This window comes from Nannobrachium achirus, assembly GCF_963921795.1.
Source record: "Nannobrachium achirus genome assembly, chromosome: 11".
In the NCBI taxonomy this organism is placed as follows: domain Eukaryota; kingdom Metazoa; phylum Chordata; class Actinopteri; order Myctophiformes; family Myctophidae; genus Nannobrachium; species Nannobrachium achirus.
The window spans coordinates 23,751,150-23,768,392 of NC_137820.1; the positions used below are offsets into that span (position 1 = coordinate 23,751,150).

Genomic DNA, 17,243 nt, shown 5'->3' on the forward strand with positions numbered 1-17,243 from the left:
CCCTCGGGCCTCAGCTGGTCGTCAGCAGCAGGCGTCCGCTGCATCGGATGCAGCAGGCTGGGTTCCTCCGTATGCAGCGGCGGAGGAGCAGTCAAGCGGCGTGGGAACGATGTGAAGCAGCCCGTGGTTAATGGACTGATGGGGCCGAGGCACGCAATCAGTCACGCGTCCCGTGGAGGACGCTCAGGTTCAGAAGGCCGCATTATGAGGTTCCGTTTCGGCTGTGTGTTTATTGCTGCCCCTCACATGTATTTATATACAAGGCAGGGTGTCTTTAAGGTTATAACAGTATAGTTACTGTTATGTGCAGCGTATACCTTATATTTGTGGGTTTTTACGTGCTGCCTCTGCTGCACTTCACAGGTCTTTAATTAGTGTTATATCTAGTTGCTCATGCCCACTACAGCATTGCCAAAAGTACACTAGAGCTACCTTTCTTATCATTGGTTGGCTTTAGGCAAGCTGCTAATATCTAATACTTTGGTACTAACGAGTATTCCTTGCCTGCTCATTCTAGTATTCAATAGCGCTCTAGAGTTCTGGAGTTAGCAGTAGATATTTTAATTGCTTCAGCTCAGCAGTAACCGCTAAAAGAAAGAACGTCACGCGGAGGGACGGAGCCCTTCGTATAATGGTGTTCTCTTCTGCAAAAGCAAGGTGTGTTGGGAAGGGGGAGAGTTTAATAAAATGTATAGGTTGCTGCATAATTCAGGTAATTAAAGGTGCTGTATTCTGAGTATGGGGGCATAGTAAATGTACGCTATAGTGTCAGTTTAGTTATTTCGCGCTTCTGGTCACAGCAGTGTCCAAGCTGTTAGGTCCGCGGAAACAAATCATCCTCACCGGTGATTAGGAGTCTATGGATTCTAAGCGTTGCGTGTTGGGGGGGGACCCGCGTGGGTCCTTCCTTTTAGAATCCATAAGCCACTCTTAGGTTCCGCTTGTAGTATAGATTATGCTGCATTTATCCATGCGTGCTGCTCATTTTATTATGCTGCCTGCGGCTCATGTCCTATGCTGCTGTAATTGTTTAGGGTTGATCATGGATTCGGAAGCATTGCGTGTTTTGGGGGGTTAGGACGCCGTCCTGGCAGGACGCCGTCCTTCCTTCTTTGGGGGTCTCGGATCATGTGACGCGGAGAGCTTCAGTCACGTATAGATGATTATAGCTTAATCATTTATCGTGGACGCGGCACATGATCCGTTAGCCGAATCCATCGCCAATCCATCCGCATGTAGTCTGGTTACGCTACATATTCATGCTGCTGCTTAGGCTATAGGATGCTGCTGCTTAGGCTATAGGATGCTACCGTATTGCTATATATATATTGCTCATATGTCTCTGCTGCCTGCTATATTGTATGCTTCCATTCTTGTCAATAAAGTCCATTCAACCTTAATGATTTGCCCCCTGAAATTAGGCGCAGGAAGAATGACGTAGCCAGTTCAGGGGGGAGATCTAAGAGGTTGGCGGCGCGCCCCCAGGTGGGCGGAGTATTATATTCCGCCCCCCACTCAGAGTATATCTAGGGTACTAACCCTACAGTGCTTCAGTTGCTAAACTCAGCGCCCCACCTCCTTCCCCAACTCCACCTCAGGATTAGGCTATCCCCTTGCTGGGGGTCTCGGATCATGTGACGCGGAGAGCTTCAGTCACGTATAGATGATTATAGCTTAATCATTTATCGTGGACGCGGCACATGATCCGTTAGCCGAATCCATCGCCAATCCATCCGCATGTAGTCTGGTTACGCTACATATTCATGCTGCTGCTTAGGCTATAGGATGCTGCTGCTTAGGCTATAGGATGCTACCGTATTGCTATATATATATTGCTCATATGTCTCTGCTGCCTGCTATATTGTATGCTTCCATTCTTGTCAATAAAGTCCATTCAACCTTAATCATTTGCCCACTGAAATGTGATTATTCACAGTATTCATTTAGCATAATATCCTATTTTTGCTGGTAGTGTTGTCACCACAAACAAACCGCACCTTAATTCACAGACTGAGACACTGAATAGACCTGCTCAGAAGATGATGCTTTCATGGATCCGAAATAATATTTCTGTGGGCAAGATAATCTCTTTTTGGTACCATTATCAATATGACAAATCAAAGAAATGTGTGTTTCAAATACCGAATCAAACAAAGGGACAGATCATATGCGATGCAACATGAAAGCGATGCATGCAGCATGACTGACATACTTTAGACCTAGCAGAAGTGTACAGAGACACAAGTCACACACTTTGACAGGACAATGGAAAATGTTAAATAAGGAAGAAGCACAAGATGACTGCTACCTTTGATCAACAAAGGTGAACTTGCCATCCATGGCACAGCGCGTGATGAACTCTGTGGGTTTAACCCGGACCTCCCCATTGATCCCCCCATTGATCTGAGGGGAGGAGTGGGCGTGGACACGGCCCACCGCCACCAAGCAGCTGAAATGGGAGCTGTCCTTTTCCGCGTCGCCCTCGCCGTCTGTCCCCAGTTGGCTGGTGGGCCAGCTGCGCATGTAGCCCGTACAGTGAACTGTGCAATACTTCTGAGACTCTGCACAGACATGGACACAAATGACACCAATGCTAATTCATCATGTTCAACGATTAATCCAATTTTACAATTTACAATTGTTAAATTGTTAATGTCAAATCAACTAAAATCACAGCTTCCCAATTTCAATCCAACAGCGCAAGATACAATGGTGTGCTGCAATGGGATTTGGCCTTATGGCGTTGTGGTTAGAGTGTACACCCTGAGACTGGGAGGTCGGGGTTCGATCCCCGGCTGGGTTATACCAAAGACTGTAAAAATGGGACCCGATGTCTCCCCCTACTTGGCACTCATTGGGGGGTTAGATCAACACTACTGATTCACGGCTGCGGCTCACCGCTCCAAGAGATGGGTCAAATGCGGAGAACATATCTCTCGCATACAGCAATGTATGTGACAAATTGTAGGACTTTAACCTTTTTAACCTGTTGTCTTCCTTACCTTTCTTTTTGGAAGTGCAACCTTGAAATTCCTTTTCCTCTACTTTGACAGTGATCTTGTTGTACTTCATGCGGCAGAAAAAGGAGCGTCGAGCACCGGAACACAGCCGTGACGCTGCGACTGGGAGGTCAGCCTGGACCTGCAGACCAGCTACGCACAACCAAAGGGTTCTAATTACAAACATGCTTTTTCTTTAATGATCACAGACACATACCAGCTGGGGACAAGATACGAGTGTTAAAACATTCTCACAATGAGACGCACGCACACATCCGCACACGCACGCGCACACACACGCACGCACACGCGCACACACACACACGGCGCGCGCGCGCACACACACACACACACACACACACACACACACACACACACACACACACACACACACACACACACACACACACACACACACACACACACACAGTTACAATCTGATCTGATGCCTTACTCTTAGCATCTATTAGCCGTTCGCGAGGGAATAACTCAGAAGCTGAAAGCTGCTCCTTTACTTTGCCCATATCCTTAGGGTGTATGTAATCAAATAGACTCTGTCCAATCAGCTCCGACTGTAGAAAGAAAAGAAAAATATTCCATACATTCTATGCAAATTCCATGCTCTTCCTAACAAATGACCTGAAGCAATTCCAGGTCAAAGCATATACAGTATTTTTGTATAACCCAAGGACCCTAAAGATACAGTTAAGAAAAGTAGAAGCCATACCTGATTGTAGTTCAGTATCTTTGTGATGGTCTCTGAGACAAAGACAATTTTTCCACGATCACAGCCTACCACAAATAGGAAGCCATCTGCTGCCTGGAGAGCCAAAAAGAAAAAGAAAAAGAAAAACACAGAAAGAAAACAGGTAATTTTAGTAAGTTTGTTTTTTCAAAATGCAACTTCATACTCTGCAAAAGTTATTTTGTATTGTGTTTTCTTCAAAACATAAACAAAATGCATGGTACACATTGTCTGAGGAGTCATGTGATCAAGATGTATCAGAGAGAACTTTTCAGATTCCATTGCGATTGACTACAACTGGCTTCCAAATCGCGTGCCTTGGTTAGGCAGATCTGCACTTCTAGTTTGTCACTTTAGGGTTTTACAATTTCACTTTTCTTTGTTTTATTAGACCAGGCACACACATACACAGACACACATATTTCCTTTAAATTAGGCTGCTCTGCACAGCACTACTTTTTTTTGTGTGGCTGCCACTGGCTGGGTTTGCTTTATTTGTCAAATAAAATTCTAGCACATGTGCCACCCAAAGGCTGTCTGGTAGCTCAATAAATCAAATACCAATTTCTTTTTTTGCTGAGTGTATTTTGATGGCGCTTTGTTTTTCAAAGCTTTTCTCTACTCTACATTTGTAGTAATAGAACAATATTTTCCTGAGAGAATTTATTTGAAATATACATGAGAATGTCTAAGAAGGAAACGTAATGGAATAACCTCCTCTAAAATAACTGGAAGAATAAGAGGAGAAATCAGATCTTGTGAGCTTGACTTGAATTTAGAAATGAGATAACGTCCAGGAGCTTTGCCCGGTTAACTCACGTACTAAGGGCAGTGAACAATTTTGAAGCTAAACAAACACAGTAATCTATGTCGTAAAGCTTAATGAGTATTATGCATAACCCGGTTAGGGTGTTCTAGTGGAGGCCGTGGCCAGATAATGAGCTTAAAATGTCTTGCACTTGACCTTGGAGAAGCAGACCTCAGTGGTTAGAAAGGTTCAACACCCTGAGTATGATTTAAAATGATACAAAAAAGAGCACCCATGTAATAAGCCTAAAAATGTTAATGTATTCCAGTACATTTAAGAAAACCGTGATCTGTGAGTGTAGATAGAAAAGTGTGCTCAGGAGGAGCACAGGTTCCGCCAAGCCGAGCTGCCTACCCAGGTGTCATATACTGAAATGTCTTAACCTGTATATCTTGATCACATGACCCCAGAGATAATGAGTACCGGACCGGTTTGTGTGAGTTTTGGACAAACTCTGAAGGAATAGTAGCAAAATGTGTGTTTTGAAGAAAACGCAGAATCGCTGCAAATGGGCACAAGTGGCCGGGCCTATATGGAGAGTGAGAATCCAAGGAACTCAAGGGGGGAGCAAGTTTGATTGTATGATCTAGGGTTCAAAAGTTATAGGCCAAAACGTGAATCTGTCTGTCTGCGCCCCACAGATTTGGGGCATTTTGTTCAAAACGGGCCACTCCTGCAAACTTTGTAAGCCAATCTTAGCCAATCAGGAAGGAATATGAAACATTGGAGATCGGACGGATCCGTCTTAACCACTTGACTATAGTATAATTAATATAATTTTAATATAATTATATAATCGAATACAACTTTTTTATGATGATTGTTTAGCAAAATAAATCGTCCTTGTGGCACTGTCTCCATCTTAACCTCCTGACTAGTATAATTAATATAATTTGAATATAATTATATAATTCAATATACATCTACTGTGACACAGACCGATTCTTCTGCTCTGGTGCCGGAGATTAGCTGTTCACAAACAGACGGATGCAAGGACACATGGACGGACGGACAGGGGCGAAAACATAATTTATCATTATGTTTACGCTTACATGCATTTACCTTAAGGACGAGGTGTTTGAGTTCCTCATCAGGAAGGAATGATGGCTTGTAGTTTGCTTCAGTAAAAGAGCCAGTGGAACCTGGGGAACAGGGACAATTTCAGTGCAAGACACATAGTGGGAACAGCATACAATAAAGAAATTCACTCTGAATCAGTAAATAAGAGAATGTAGTGTCAGATATTAACCATTTAGCTCACCAGCCAAATGTCTGGTAGATGAAAGATTCTACCCGACAAACATTCTTTTTTGTTTTTTACCTTTTGTGTGTGTTGTATATATATATTTATCTGCATTAAAACATATTATAGTGGTGAATAAAAACAGTGGGGAGAGCATAGTGGAAAGGGAGGTTCAAAATTAAAATAATTTTAACACTAAATAGAGATACAACTATCCTAAAAACTCCATTTATCCTAGTTTTAAAAACGAAAGGGTCACATTTCTTCCTCCGGTCCGTGGTGTCCCTGGTTGTTACCTTTAAGAGATTTGAGGTGCTGCACAGCCATTCTGAGCACAGTGAGTTTGTCTAACTTTCGGGACATGGGGTTACAGGTGGGGATCATGGCCGACAGCTCGTCAATCAGATTGTTCATCTTGTCCCTTCGACGCTTCTCAATCTGACTATGGGGCTCCCTGCGGAAGGTATCACATGAGTAATGAGAGATTATCAGGATACCTGAAGTTTTTTTCTGCATGTAAGCCGCAGGTCAAGTGGTCATACAAACCCTAGCATGCATATAATTTATGAGAATCTATATATTGTCGCTGTCCAGCACACACGTCTGTGTGTTTGAAAAGTATTAAAAAGCGCTTCTGACAAAACCAGCTAACTCCATTGGATCCTCAAACTGTCCCCAGCAAGCACGGTCTGGACCTGGACCAATCAGTGACATCTCGATTGGGGCCAGATTAGTCTGGGATCGCTTCCAATTTCGGGCTTTTGATCCGGTCGGGAGCGGATGACGTCCTACGTCATTTTGTATTCAAAACGGACTACAATTTGGCCGGAACTACCGACCGGAATCAGTTTTAACCTGGTTTTGCGCATGCGCCAACTTGGATAAAACTGATTCCGGTCGGTAGTTCCGGCCAAATTGTAGTCCGTTTTGAATACAAAATGACGTAAGATATCATCCGGTCTAGACCGGATCAGACGACCTGTTTAGTAAACGAATACCAGGCTTTCTCTCAGGAAAGCCTGGTGAGGCGAGGTTAGGGCCAGATCAAGTCAAACCAGACTAGTCAGATCTGGCCTAGAATATCACCTGATTTCAACCAACATAAATCTTGCCCACGAAAACGGACGTCCTGGATTAATCAGAGGGGGTCCGATCGAGGCCAGATAAATATCATAACTAGTCAGATATCTCCCAGAATGTAACCTTACATGCTCACATTTCAACTAACATTGCAAACAATAACAATAATCCATAAATCCATATGACGTCCTGGTAATGACATCAAAATCATCCCCATATGGGCTGTGATCTGGCCTAGTTCTGAATGTCACCGGAGTCACCGGAGGATGTTATCATAACGTCATCATGACGTCAATTGGCTTGCAGGGTCTGCCAAACTAGCTGACTCCACCAGACCAGAGGGGGTGGAAATCCATTGTCAGCTGTTCTTATCAATGATGGTCAAAACTCTGTATTTTCATTTCCTGAAAAATGGATTTTGGAGTCTGGTTTCTGCCCGGCAGCAGAGATATACAAGTCTGTATAGCCGGGTGCATATATGAAAAAAATCACACCCGTGTGAACTGAGCGGTTGTGTGTGTGTGTGTGTGTGTGTGTGTGTGTGTGTGTGTGTGTGTGTGTGTGTGTGTGTCTGGCCTGGCCTGAACAACAGCGCCACTCCCTTAACATGTGTGGTCACAAAAGGTACTGTAGGCTACATACAGACACGCACACACACACACACACGGACGCATACACACACGGCCACGTATAGGAGACGGTGTAACCACCGCTCAAAAAGCGTACGTAGTGGGGCAATTGAAGCCCAGGACGAGTGCCCACAAGCGGTAAGAGAGAATGGGGCGTATTACTTCCTGGTGGGGGTGGTTCTTAGACCTCCTTGTGGTACATTGCAATAGCCAAATTCCAATACTCAAAACTTCCATCCTCAAACTTGGGTTTGCTTTAAGAAACTCTCCATGCTTAGAATGATTTTGGAGAGACTGCAACTACCGTATTTTCCGGACTATAAGGCGCACTTAAAAGCCTTTAATTTTCTCAAAAAACTACAGTGCGCCTTATAGTCCAGTGCGCCTTATATATGGATCATTCATTGACATTGACATTCCCTTTAGCACAGCTCCATCTGTTGGATGCATAACGCAACGGTAGCGTCTATTATGTGCGCCTTATAGTCAGGTGCGCCTTATATATGAAAACAGTTTGAAAATAGACGATTCATTGACAGTGCGCCTTATAGTCAGGTGCGCCTTATAGTCCAGAAAATACTGTAGTTATGATGTGTCAGACAGCTGGATTGTCATGTGGAAGAGAAATGATATGTTACGCTTTCCGATGATGACACTTGCTTATAAAGATTACACTTGATGAATCTTCACCAAATCTTACTCCAAGTGGCTTTGGCATCCTACCCGCCTCGCTCACGGCTCCTCCAAAAGCAAATTTGCTTTTGACAGCAATTATTTGCGGATCACGCTTGAGGATGGAACACGGAGGAGTCAAGAAAGCATAAAGGTATTGTAATTTGGCATATGCATTAGGCCGACAGGCGTGTCACCTGGCTTGCTGGATAGTCCCACAATGTCCACAATGCGCGTTCATGAGGAGTCTAGAGCTCCGGCACCTATTCATTTACAAATTAAGCACTGTAGGCACCCCAACTTACAGCAGCTATCACAGGTCCCCCCCCCCCTTTTTGTGATATTAAACACCTTAACTAACACACCGGTGAAGACATTTCTTTGTAAGGAATTTGTTCACAAAATATGGCAGCAGCTGCCATATCTTTTTAATTATAACTGAAATCACCAATACTGGAAATTATGGCATGTAGAAAAAAGGGAAATGTCCAATTACATTTGAAAATATTCACTTTTAACATAAATATGCCTATAACCAATTGCTTTAACATATCCACCTGTTTCCGCGAGAATTTACTGTAGAATTATGTGTGGGACACATCCGGAGAACAGCTGACGTACAAGCTCACGTCGCGTCTCAGAAGCAACCGTTGTGAGCTTGTAGATCACACTCAGCTGCAACGCCGGAACTGCCGCACGCATTAAGCGCAATGCACGATGGGATGTTGGAAACTTGTGGATAATTGTACTAGTACTAGTACCTAGTAGGAGACATTTTAGATATGGCAGTGGGCATCCGATTAACTGGGGTTAAAATCCTCCATGGTGCCTCCAGCTTGGAGTATATATAAAATAGAGAGCGGACGAGCCCCGCCCCCACTATCATTTCAATGCAAGTGCTCAGTGGCGTTTTGAAGCAACGGCTACGTGCTAGCATGTAGCTAATCCAGGTGCATTCTGGGGAATGGCTCCACTGCGCAGTGGAGCCAAACGTCACGAATGACGTCACGAACGACGTCGACGTCCATTGAACCCTATTGTAGACCCCAGCGCCGTGCTCTTATGCTCGTGCATGTATGTTTCACCCCGCCTGAAATTCCAGCTTTGGCCAGTAGGGCGGCTGCTTCAATGTTTACAAGCCGTTCTGGGGGCTTGGTTCCAACAAATACAGGTGGGAAGCTGGCAGGGGAGGATGTTCTCTGTCGCTACATTAATGACTCCTACAGGTTGGTCTATGTACTGCAGTACCCCCAGGATGCAGAACTGGGAGGAATAGCATGCTCCTCCATACATGTTATTGTTACACCCTCCTAGTAGAACTCCTTACAGCCAGGTGAGAAGAAGTGGCTGGTGACTCAATGTGTATTCGAGGAGACATTGTCTAAATACCTCCCAAGGAAAACAGCCAGTGACAAGAACTATACAAACATGAGGGAATTGGCAAAAACTAAATTGGGGAGACAAAATGAAGGAGAAAAATATAGTTGATCAAAAATAAAAAATAAATGTGGCAGTAGTACAGACGGCAATTAATATTCACTGGAGGGGGTATTTAAAAGTAGAAAATATACCTGAAGCATTTTATTTTTATATGTTGGTCCTCGTCATCTGACCTGAAAGACAAGCACACACACACACTTTTCAAATGTCTATTTGACTACACAATAAAACGTTCAACTGTTCTTGAACAGCCTCCTACCTGTCCTGGTCATCTTCCATATCCGTGTCAAGAATGGAAGACCTGGGGGAAAAGTGCATGACAATTAAAAGGATAATCATTCAATTTTTGTTTTCAATTACATCAATTCGAGGCTGCTGATTATCAGCTTTCATTATAGGCGGGTGAATATATGAATATATATTTGGGTAAGCACCTTACCCAAAACAAATTGCAACAAAACGTGTTTCAACTGTTTTGTGTAGTATAGACGGGTTTCTGGTCCACGTCACACTGATGGGTCGGTACCAAAATTAGCCAATAAATAGAAACCATGCAGCGCTCGGGCAGCGCTCCCCAAAACAGGTTTGGGGATTGGTGGGAATTGATTACATGATACATTCAGCTGTGCATTTAGTCTTAATGTTTGTAAACAAGAAACCGGTCTATTAGAAGTCATTTTCAAGATGGCGTCCAAGATGGACAAAAAGATCATAAAAAATACAGCTTCATTATTTGCTCTAGACAAGTATTTTCTGTGTCAAACCCTATGTTTAAATGGCCTAGGAATACATTGGATTGGTCCAAATTGCAGAGATACAATTACTTAATTCTGAAATCCAATATTGTGTTTGTGACTCCATTAAAACCCACTGAAAGGGTCACCCGTTTCAAGTTACCTAACTTAATATGTATTAAATACAACATAGTTATTTATTTATTTGACATTTGTTTGTTACTTAATCAAGACTTCATGATATCCTCAAAAACAGCTCCACAAGATCATTATTTGTCAACATTTTTAACCATTCAGAAGGTGGTGGCAGAATCAGATAATATTGGCAGTTGATAGATAATATTGCTTGCATTATAGAAAAGTTGTGGATAGCTATATGGATCAAATTTTGTTCAAATAAAATGTAACTTGGACTATACACCCCACCCCTTCCTCAGAAAAATAACATTTCTTGCAGTATGAACGGAAATGTCATAGTTCCTCCCCTACAGTACATACTAGAACTTTTCTTTTTCTCGCATATAAGCACAGTGTTATCTTGTAGGGGAACAACATGAACAGCATTAAATAGGGGGTCACAGGGGTGTCACCTGGCTTACTGGATATTCCCACACTGTCCACAGTGTGTGGAGAGGTTTTGTTTTGTTACATTATAGGTAAAAAATAAACTGTAGAAACCCGATAAAAAACACTAACAAAAACACTGATTCGCAAAACCTGATTCGCCGAGCACGCGCGCAAATGCGTGTGCATGAGGAGTCTAGAGCTCAAAGACATTTCTTTGTGAGGAATTTGTTCCCAAAATTGTATAATATTTCCTGAGGCAGCAGCTGCTTTTACTTATTTCACAGTACCTCCCGGTAGGCAAAATATTGATATTATGATTTATTCCGTATTGGTATCAAAAGAAATCTCCTGAAAGCTTAAACTAAATGTTAATTATAACTGAAATCACAAATACTGGACATGCATGTGGAAAAAAGAGAAATGTCCTATTACATTTGAAAATCTTCAATTTTAACATAATATACTTATAACAAATTTCTTTAACTTATAATTGTACTAATTGTACAAATAATTGTCATTGTTTGTGTGAATTGTTATGTTGGTGAATTGTTTATGTCAAATGAAATGTAAAAGTGTCCTGTAAGTCCTGGGCTGGGCTTCCTTGGAAGCATGACACTTTAATTAAGAGAAATCAATCATGTACTTGTAATCACAATTTATATATGCTAATCGGATTCCTAGATCACCAAAACATGGGGTTAGACGCAAAAAGTATTAGTCTATGATGAATAATAAAGGAGTAATGGTAAGAAACTGGTGGCGGCCATCTTGATTTTGTTTTAAACTTATAGTGGTCAAACTTTTGTTATGTTATTAAGTACACCTGATACTGCAATATACCATTGAGAAACCTTTTGTTGCAATTTGTTTTGGGTCAAACCATATCTGCACCCGCCTATTAGGTTAACAAACACTTTTACATAGAAAACACAAGCAAGCTTACTGGTTATCCATGCTACCCTTGCGCTTCCTTGGCATCTCCAGGCCCGAGGACATGCCAGTGGCTGAGGTTGAGGTCATCAGGTTGGCTAACAGAGAGACAGAGTTGCTTTGGTTTTCCACCACCACCATATCTTCTGGAGAATGCAGACAAAGCAGGTTGCAAGTAGTGGTGAAGATTAATGCAGAAATAATAAATAATACTAATAATAAAAGCCATCATACTTGTGCAGGGCTTGGTTGGCTTGTAGGAACAGTGACTAAAGTGACATTTTGATCTATGGGAAAGCACATATCCAATGACTATGATGCTCATGCAGTAGGGCAGAGGTTCAAGTGATGGCCTGTGGACCACTGGTGGTCTATGAATGTATGTAGTCCCTGGCCCTGACCACAAGTACACAACTGGAATTAAATATACCAGTAAGACGCCTAAGGGCGACAAGCGACCAAGGGCAAGGTCGCGCCATGTCTTGGCCATCTGGCCAGTGATGTATATCGGACCAGTTACCCATATATGGAGACCCCTGGTACCCATATATGGAGATCCATGTACTGTTACTGTATATGGAGATACTGTATGCTGTGAGACCCCAAACATGCTTAATCAGTTATGACCATATATGGAGATCCCTGTCTGTAGAAACACCCACACAGATATGGGTTGTCTTCCTCCATATATGGGCATATGAAGTCCTGTTAGATTTGGGCTTAATATTGGTGACATCAGGGATCTCCATATAAGGGCATAAAAGGTTAGTGTGGTCCCCCTGACATCACAGTGATGTCAGAGCATCAAACCCATAGATCGTAAAAAAGCGTTCACGGACAGAAGTCCGGACGGACGGAGACATGATGTGCCGTTTCTCATAATAAACTGTGACCTTCGGTCGCAATTATCATTATCATTTGAGGAGGCTTGTGCTTCCATTCCAAAAGTACTTAAAGCTTAACTACTAGAGGATCAGGCAGAATTCCCAGAGCTCACAGTAAAGTACCCTTACTAGTATTCACTGTTTTGCAACTATGTCACGATATGAGAGTGTTTTTCCCCACACTGACATGCCTGAAGAAGGTACAGGCCCAGGGCTAGGTTAGAGCCAGAAAATGACGAGACTCAGTCCCAGTTTATCCAAGAATAGATTGTGCAACACACATCTTTGCCCATTACCAAACCCAACACAAAACTAGTCCAGACTCCAAGGTTTCAAGTGATTGTGACAATCACAATCAATTGAAACCCCCTGTATTAGAGTGTGTGTAAGGGAAAACAGTCTCAGCTGAGAATGTCAATGCTAGGATGTGATCAGAGTGCAAGAGCAGTATCAACCACATGTGTGTGTACGCTACAAGACTACATACAGCACAAGATGTCCCTGGAACCTATTTTTAACTCTGCTCCAGCTCCACAAACGGGCCAGTGACCCAAATATCCAGCAACATCATCAACAATCTCATTTTTAATCTGGCTAACTCAAGGAAAGAAATGTGGGACAGTAGGGTTTTGGAGAAGGGAACTAGATGCTCAGGCCACACACCTTCCTCTGCTTGTTCTCTCATGAACAAACGTTTATTTAACTCACTCCCACTTGTCTTGTCCTCAATCCTTGAATGAGAGTTTGCTCTCAGATTACCTATAAAACCCACAAGCCAGGGTGCCACTTTGACAAAAATACTGTATACAAGATACACTGAGGGAAGAAGAAAGGTCCAGGGTAAATATTTGTGGCAAGAGATTCTACTGTATGGCCAACACATTGCAAACTAGAGGCACACCCCAATAATAATAATAATAATAAAGCTGTCGTTTATGATAGTAGCATTGTTTAGTTTTTGTTAAGCAATTTTATTTATTTTTTAATATTCACGCATTGTATATCACAAATTATCTTTCCTATTGAACAACAACAACAACAACAAAAAAAGAAGGAATTAACATTGTCTGAGTAATGGAGCTCAAAAGAGTGCAATGAATGCAACTGTTTTTCATAGCAGCATTGGATGAGGGGCAATGGTGTAGTAGGGAACAAGTAATGACACAAGTCACAAAGAATGCAGTGTGCACACACTTAAGCGCATCTGGTGCACCTGCGTGTGGGTGGTGTGCACTTGCGTCGTGTGTTCCCGAGACCTCTGTGACTCTCACTGTTTTCTTTTTCTTTTTTTTCGCGTGGAGCAGTTTGTCTATCTCTCTGTCTTTGAGATGAATTGTAAAACAGTGGTGTCGCATTAGAATGGGCCACATTTAAAAAATATATATATATTACCATAACATTTAGATTTCATGGGTACAAAAGAAAACCTGTATATTTACTTTTTTTTAGATCTAGTCTGGTTTGGTGATGTTCTAATGTTTTTTTATTTGGGTAATAATAATAATAAAAATAAATCTCTAGAGATTCTGCACATAAAAGACCAGTAACCAGCATGATACTCATTTGACATACATTTTATATCTGTCACAGATCTTAACATGCACATAAGAGTAAAAAGCATGCCATTAACTGCACTAAATACAGTGTCAGATTAGAAGAGTGATATAAAGTCAGATTAGAAGAGTGATAACAATTTAAAAAAACGTGAATATTGAATGACTTCAAAGCAATCCAATCAGACATTTTACATTTGAGTTATGTCAAGATTAGATTTCAAAGGTTTTAATTTGACTTCCAGTAATAAGTAGACCAGTATTTTTTTTCCTTTTTTTTGGGATGATATCTTCTGTATAGTACTGTGTTCTATCATTCAATGTTATATGAGTTTTTTTTTTAAAAAGGACCTCAATTGAAACAGGTCATAGGCTTTTTTGGGTGTATTCTTTTAGTTGACCTTGTACCAGTGCACTGTACAGTCATGAAACTGTACCTTTTCCTATGCAAACGTCTAATAAAGTCTTCAATCAATCAATCAATCAATCAATCAAAACTGAGGCAGTAAATTAGATTTGGATTAGCTGTTTATTTTGGATTTAGAATACACTTGTACAAGCTGTCACGGTCACGGTAATAAATAAAAACAACAGAAACAATAAGCCTAATAATAATAGTAGTAGACAGCCTAGTAGTAATAATAGGCTAATAGGTAGTCATAATGGTAACACGTCTTATCTGTTCGTAATAATAGTAGTATTTCTACAGACAGAAGGATTTTACCCTTGAACTTGTAAAAAAAAAAGTAGGCTCTTATTGATAAGTGAGATCAGGCAGAGTTTGATGTGGTTGGATGATTCCCTAATATTATAAATATCAAGTATGGTCCTTATTCCTTAACCGCATAGGGCCACCACAACTTCAGTTATCATAACTATGTAATGACTATTTGTAAAACATCGCCCGAGTGTTTTTGTGTAGGCTTATCAAGCGTTTGGTGAAAACAATAATACACTACATTTGCGTATTAACAAAAAACACGCATAATATAAAACACCATAAATAAGTAGGTTACTTGAAACTCACCCAACAACATTCCCCACATTGAACCCCATGGCATTGACTTCATAATAATAAAGGCTCGTCGCCCGGCCTATAGCCTACTGTTAAAACAAAACAAGAATTGATAATCATCGCAGCACGACGTCACTCGTCATTCGTCAAATAAAGAACGGATCCACACGCTATTCAACGTCGCGATTCGAACGCGTTATCTTTTATAGATTGGTCGTTTTTTATTGACTCCCTAACCTATCCCTATGCATGCTAAGCTAACGTTAGCTGTGTGTGTGGGGGGCGGGGGGAGTATTTACATTCAAGCCCTTCAATAATAACACAACTCGTCAACATGTTTATAGAAAATAACACACACTCACGGTCACGGGCACGGCGACCCCCAAGAAGCCATGTGCCGACCGCACCGCGGTGGTCTTCGTCATCATCGTCCACGCACTGTGGCGGTTGGTGGTGGTCGCTCTCTGTCTTGATCACCGCCATGGATCGGATCAACCAGAAGGGAAGGAACAGCAAGTTTTGCTCCACTGATCTACTGACCCACTTTCTAGAGCAGTGGTGGTGGCGTAAAGTAACGAAGTACATTTACTCAAGTACTTTCTACTCAAGTAAAGTTTTGAGGTATTTGTAATTGTAGCCTACTTTACTTGAGAGTTTGCAATTTTCGATACTGTTACTTCTTCTACTCCACTAACATCTGTCTCGGATCCAAATAAAATTGTACTCCACTACATTTATTTGAAAACTTTACTTTATACTAAAATACTTGATTTGGATTATCATTTATCATTACAAAAAATAGCCTACATTTAACCACTTCAACCCACATTTCGGCCATTTGAAAATAGCAGATCTACTAGTTCACATACAATGCGTCACGGTGCAAGGCATTGTGAGCTTGTAGATCTGCTATTTTCAAAAGATGTTGTAGACTAGGCCTATACATTTAAAACATAATATGAATAGGCCTACTTTTACTTTTGGTACATTTTGATGCCAATACTTTCATACTTTTACTCAAGTATTATTCTACATTTTGAATTACTGACTTGTAACAGATTGATTGATTGATTGATTGATTGATTGATTGATTGATTGATTGATTGATTGATTGTTCGATCGAAGAATTTATTAGAAGTTTGCAATAGAAAAAAAGTACAGTTTCATGACAGCACAAATCACTGGTACAAGGTCAACTAAAAGGAGATCCTAGAAAGCTCTACGGCTTATTTCCACAGGAACCACACTTCATTGAAAGACAGACGGATAGAACATTACCTACTTTATCTAGGATAACATCAATTTCAAAAGCAGAAAAAGCATAATCTAATACAAAGGCAGAAAAAGGGGGGGTGGGGAGCACGAGGCCGGCTTAGTAGGTATTTTCAAGTCGCGAGTAGCAGCAGCCGCATGAAGGTGACTTTTCATACCAATTTTGAAGGAGGCTAGGGATTGCTCTCCTTTAAGGCTTGCGGAAGGGCGTTCCACATGTTGGTGTTATAGCAGGTGAACGAATAAGAGCCAATTGTTTAGTGTTAAATCTACTTTGATGATGATTAGTGGAGCTGCCTCTGGTGTTGTGATCGTGAACATCCTTGACCTTTACGAAGTAGTTTGTCAGGTAGCCTACTAGGTATCTTGGAGGTGTAGTGTATCTTGTAGTCTACACCAGAGTATTTCTAGATACTTTTACTCAAGTAAAACATGTGAGTACTGATGTGTACAACCAGCACGCACAGCTTGGATCTCCTCTCGTATCTGCTTCATGTGGTCCCGTTATTATGACATTATTACCTGATTAGGATATTGCCATTATAAAAGTGTTGCTCAACAACTCACCTGTCAGTCCGTCACCGGCCGCTACATTCCTCGCTGACATGGCTGGGAGGACTGACTATCGTGGATGGGACCATTCATTGGCTAGAAAACAGATGAGATGAGACG

The 17,243-nt window shown here is 41.6% G+C and overlaps 1 protein-coding gene across 1 annotated transcript in view; it reads right to left on the minus strand.

The window, feature by feature from the left end:
• bmal2 (basic helix-loop-helix ARNT like 2) overlaps nt 1-15,810 on the minus strand; it is a 28,925-nt gene extending 13,115 nt beyond the window's left edge. The window contains exons 1-10 of the mRNA XM_080736432.1: nt 15,662-15,810; nt 11,861-11,993; nt 9,876-9,917; nt 9,748-9,789; nt 6,092-6,249; nt 5,615-5,694; nt 3,727-3,819; nt 3,454-3,571; nt 3,003-3,152; nt 2,309-2,561 (exon numbers count right to left, since the gene is read on the minus strand). Coding sequence (XP_080592558.1) covers nt 2,309-2,561; nt 3,003-3,152; nt 3,454-3,571; nt 3,727-3,819; nt 5,615-5,694; nt 6,092-6,249; nt 9,748-9,789; nt 9,876-9,917; nt 11,861-11,993; nt 15,662-15,782 — 1,190 coding nt within the window. The 5' untranslated portion in view covers nt 15,783-15,810. The remainder of the gene's footprint in view (nt 1-2,308; nt 2,562-3,002; nt 3,153-3,453; nt 3,572-3,726; nt 3,820-5,614; nt 5,695-6,091; nt 6,250-9,747; nt 9,790-9,875; nt 9,918-11,860; nt 11,994-15,661) is intronic.
• Nucleotides 15,811-17,243: the final 1,433 nt, after the last annotated feature.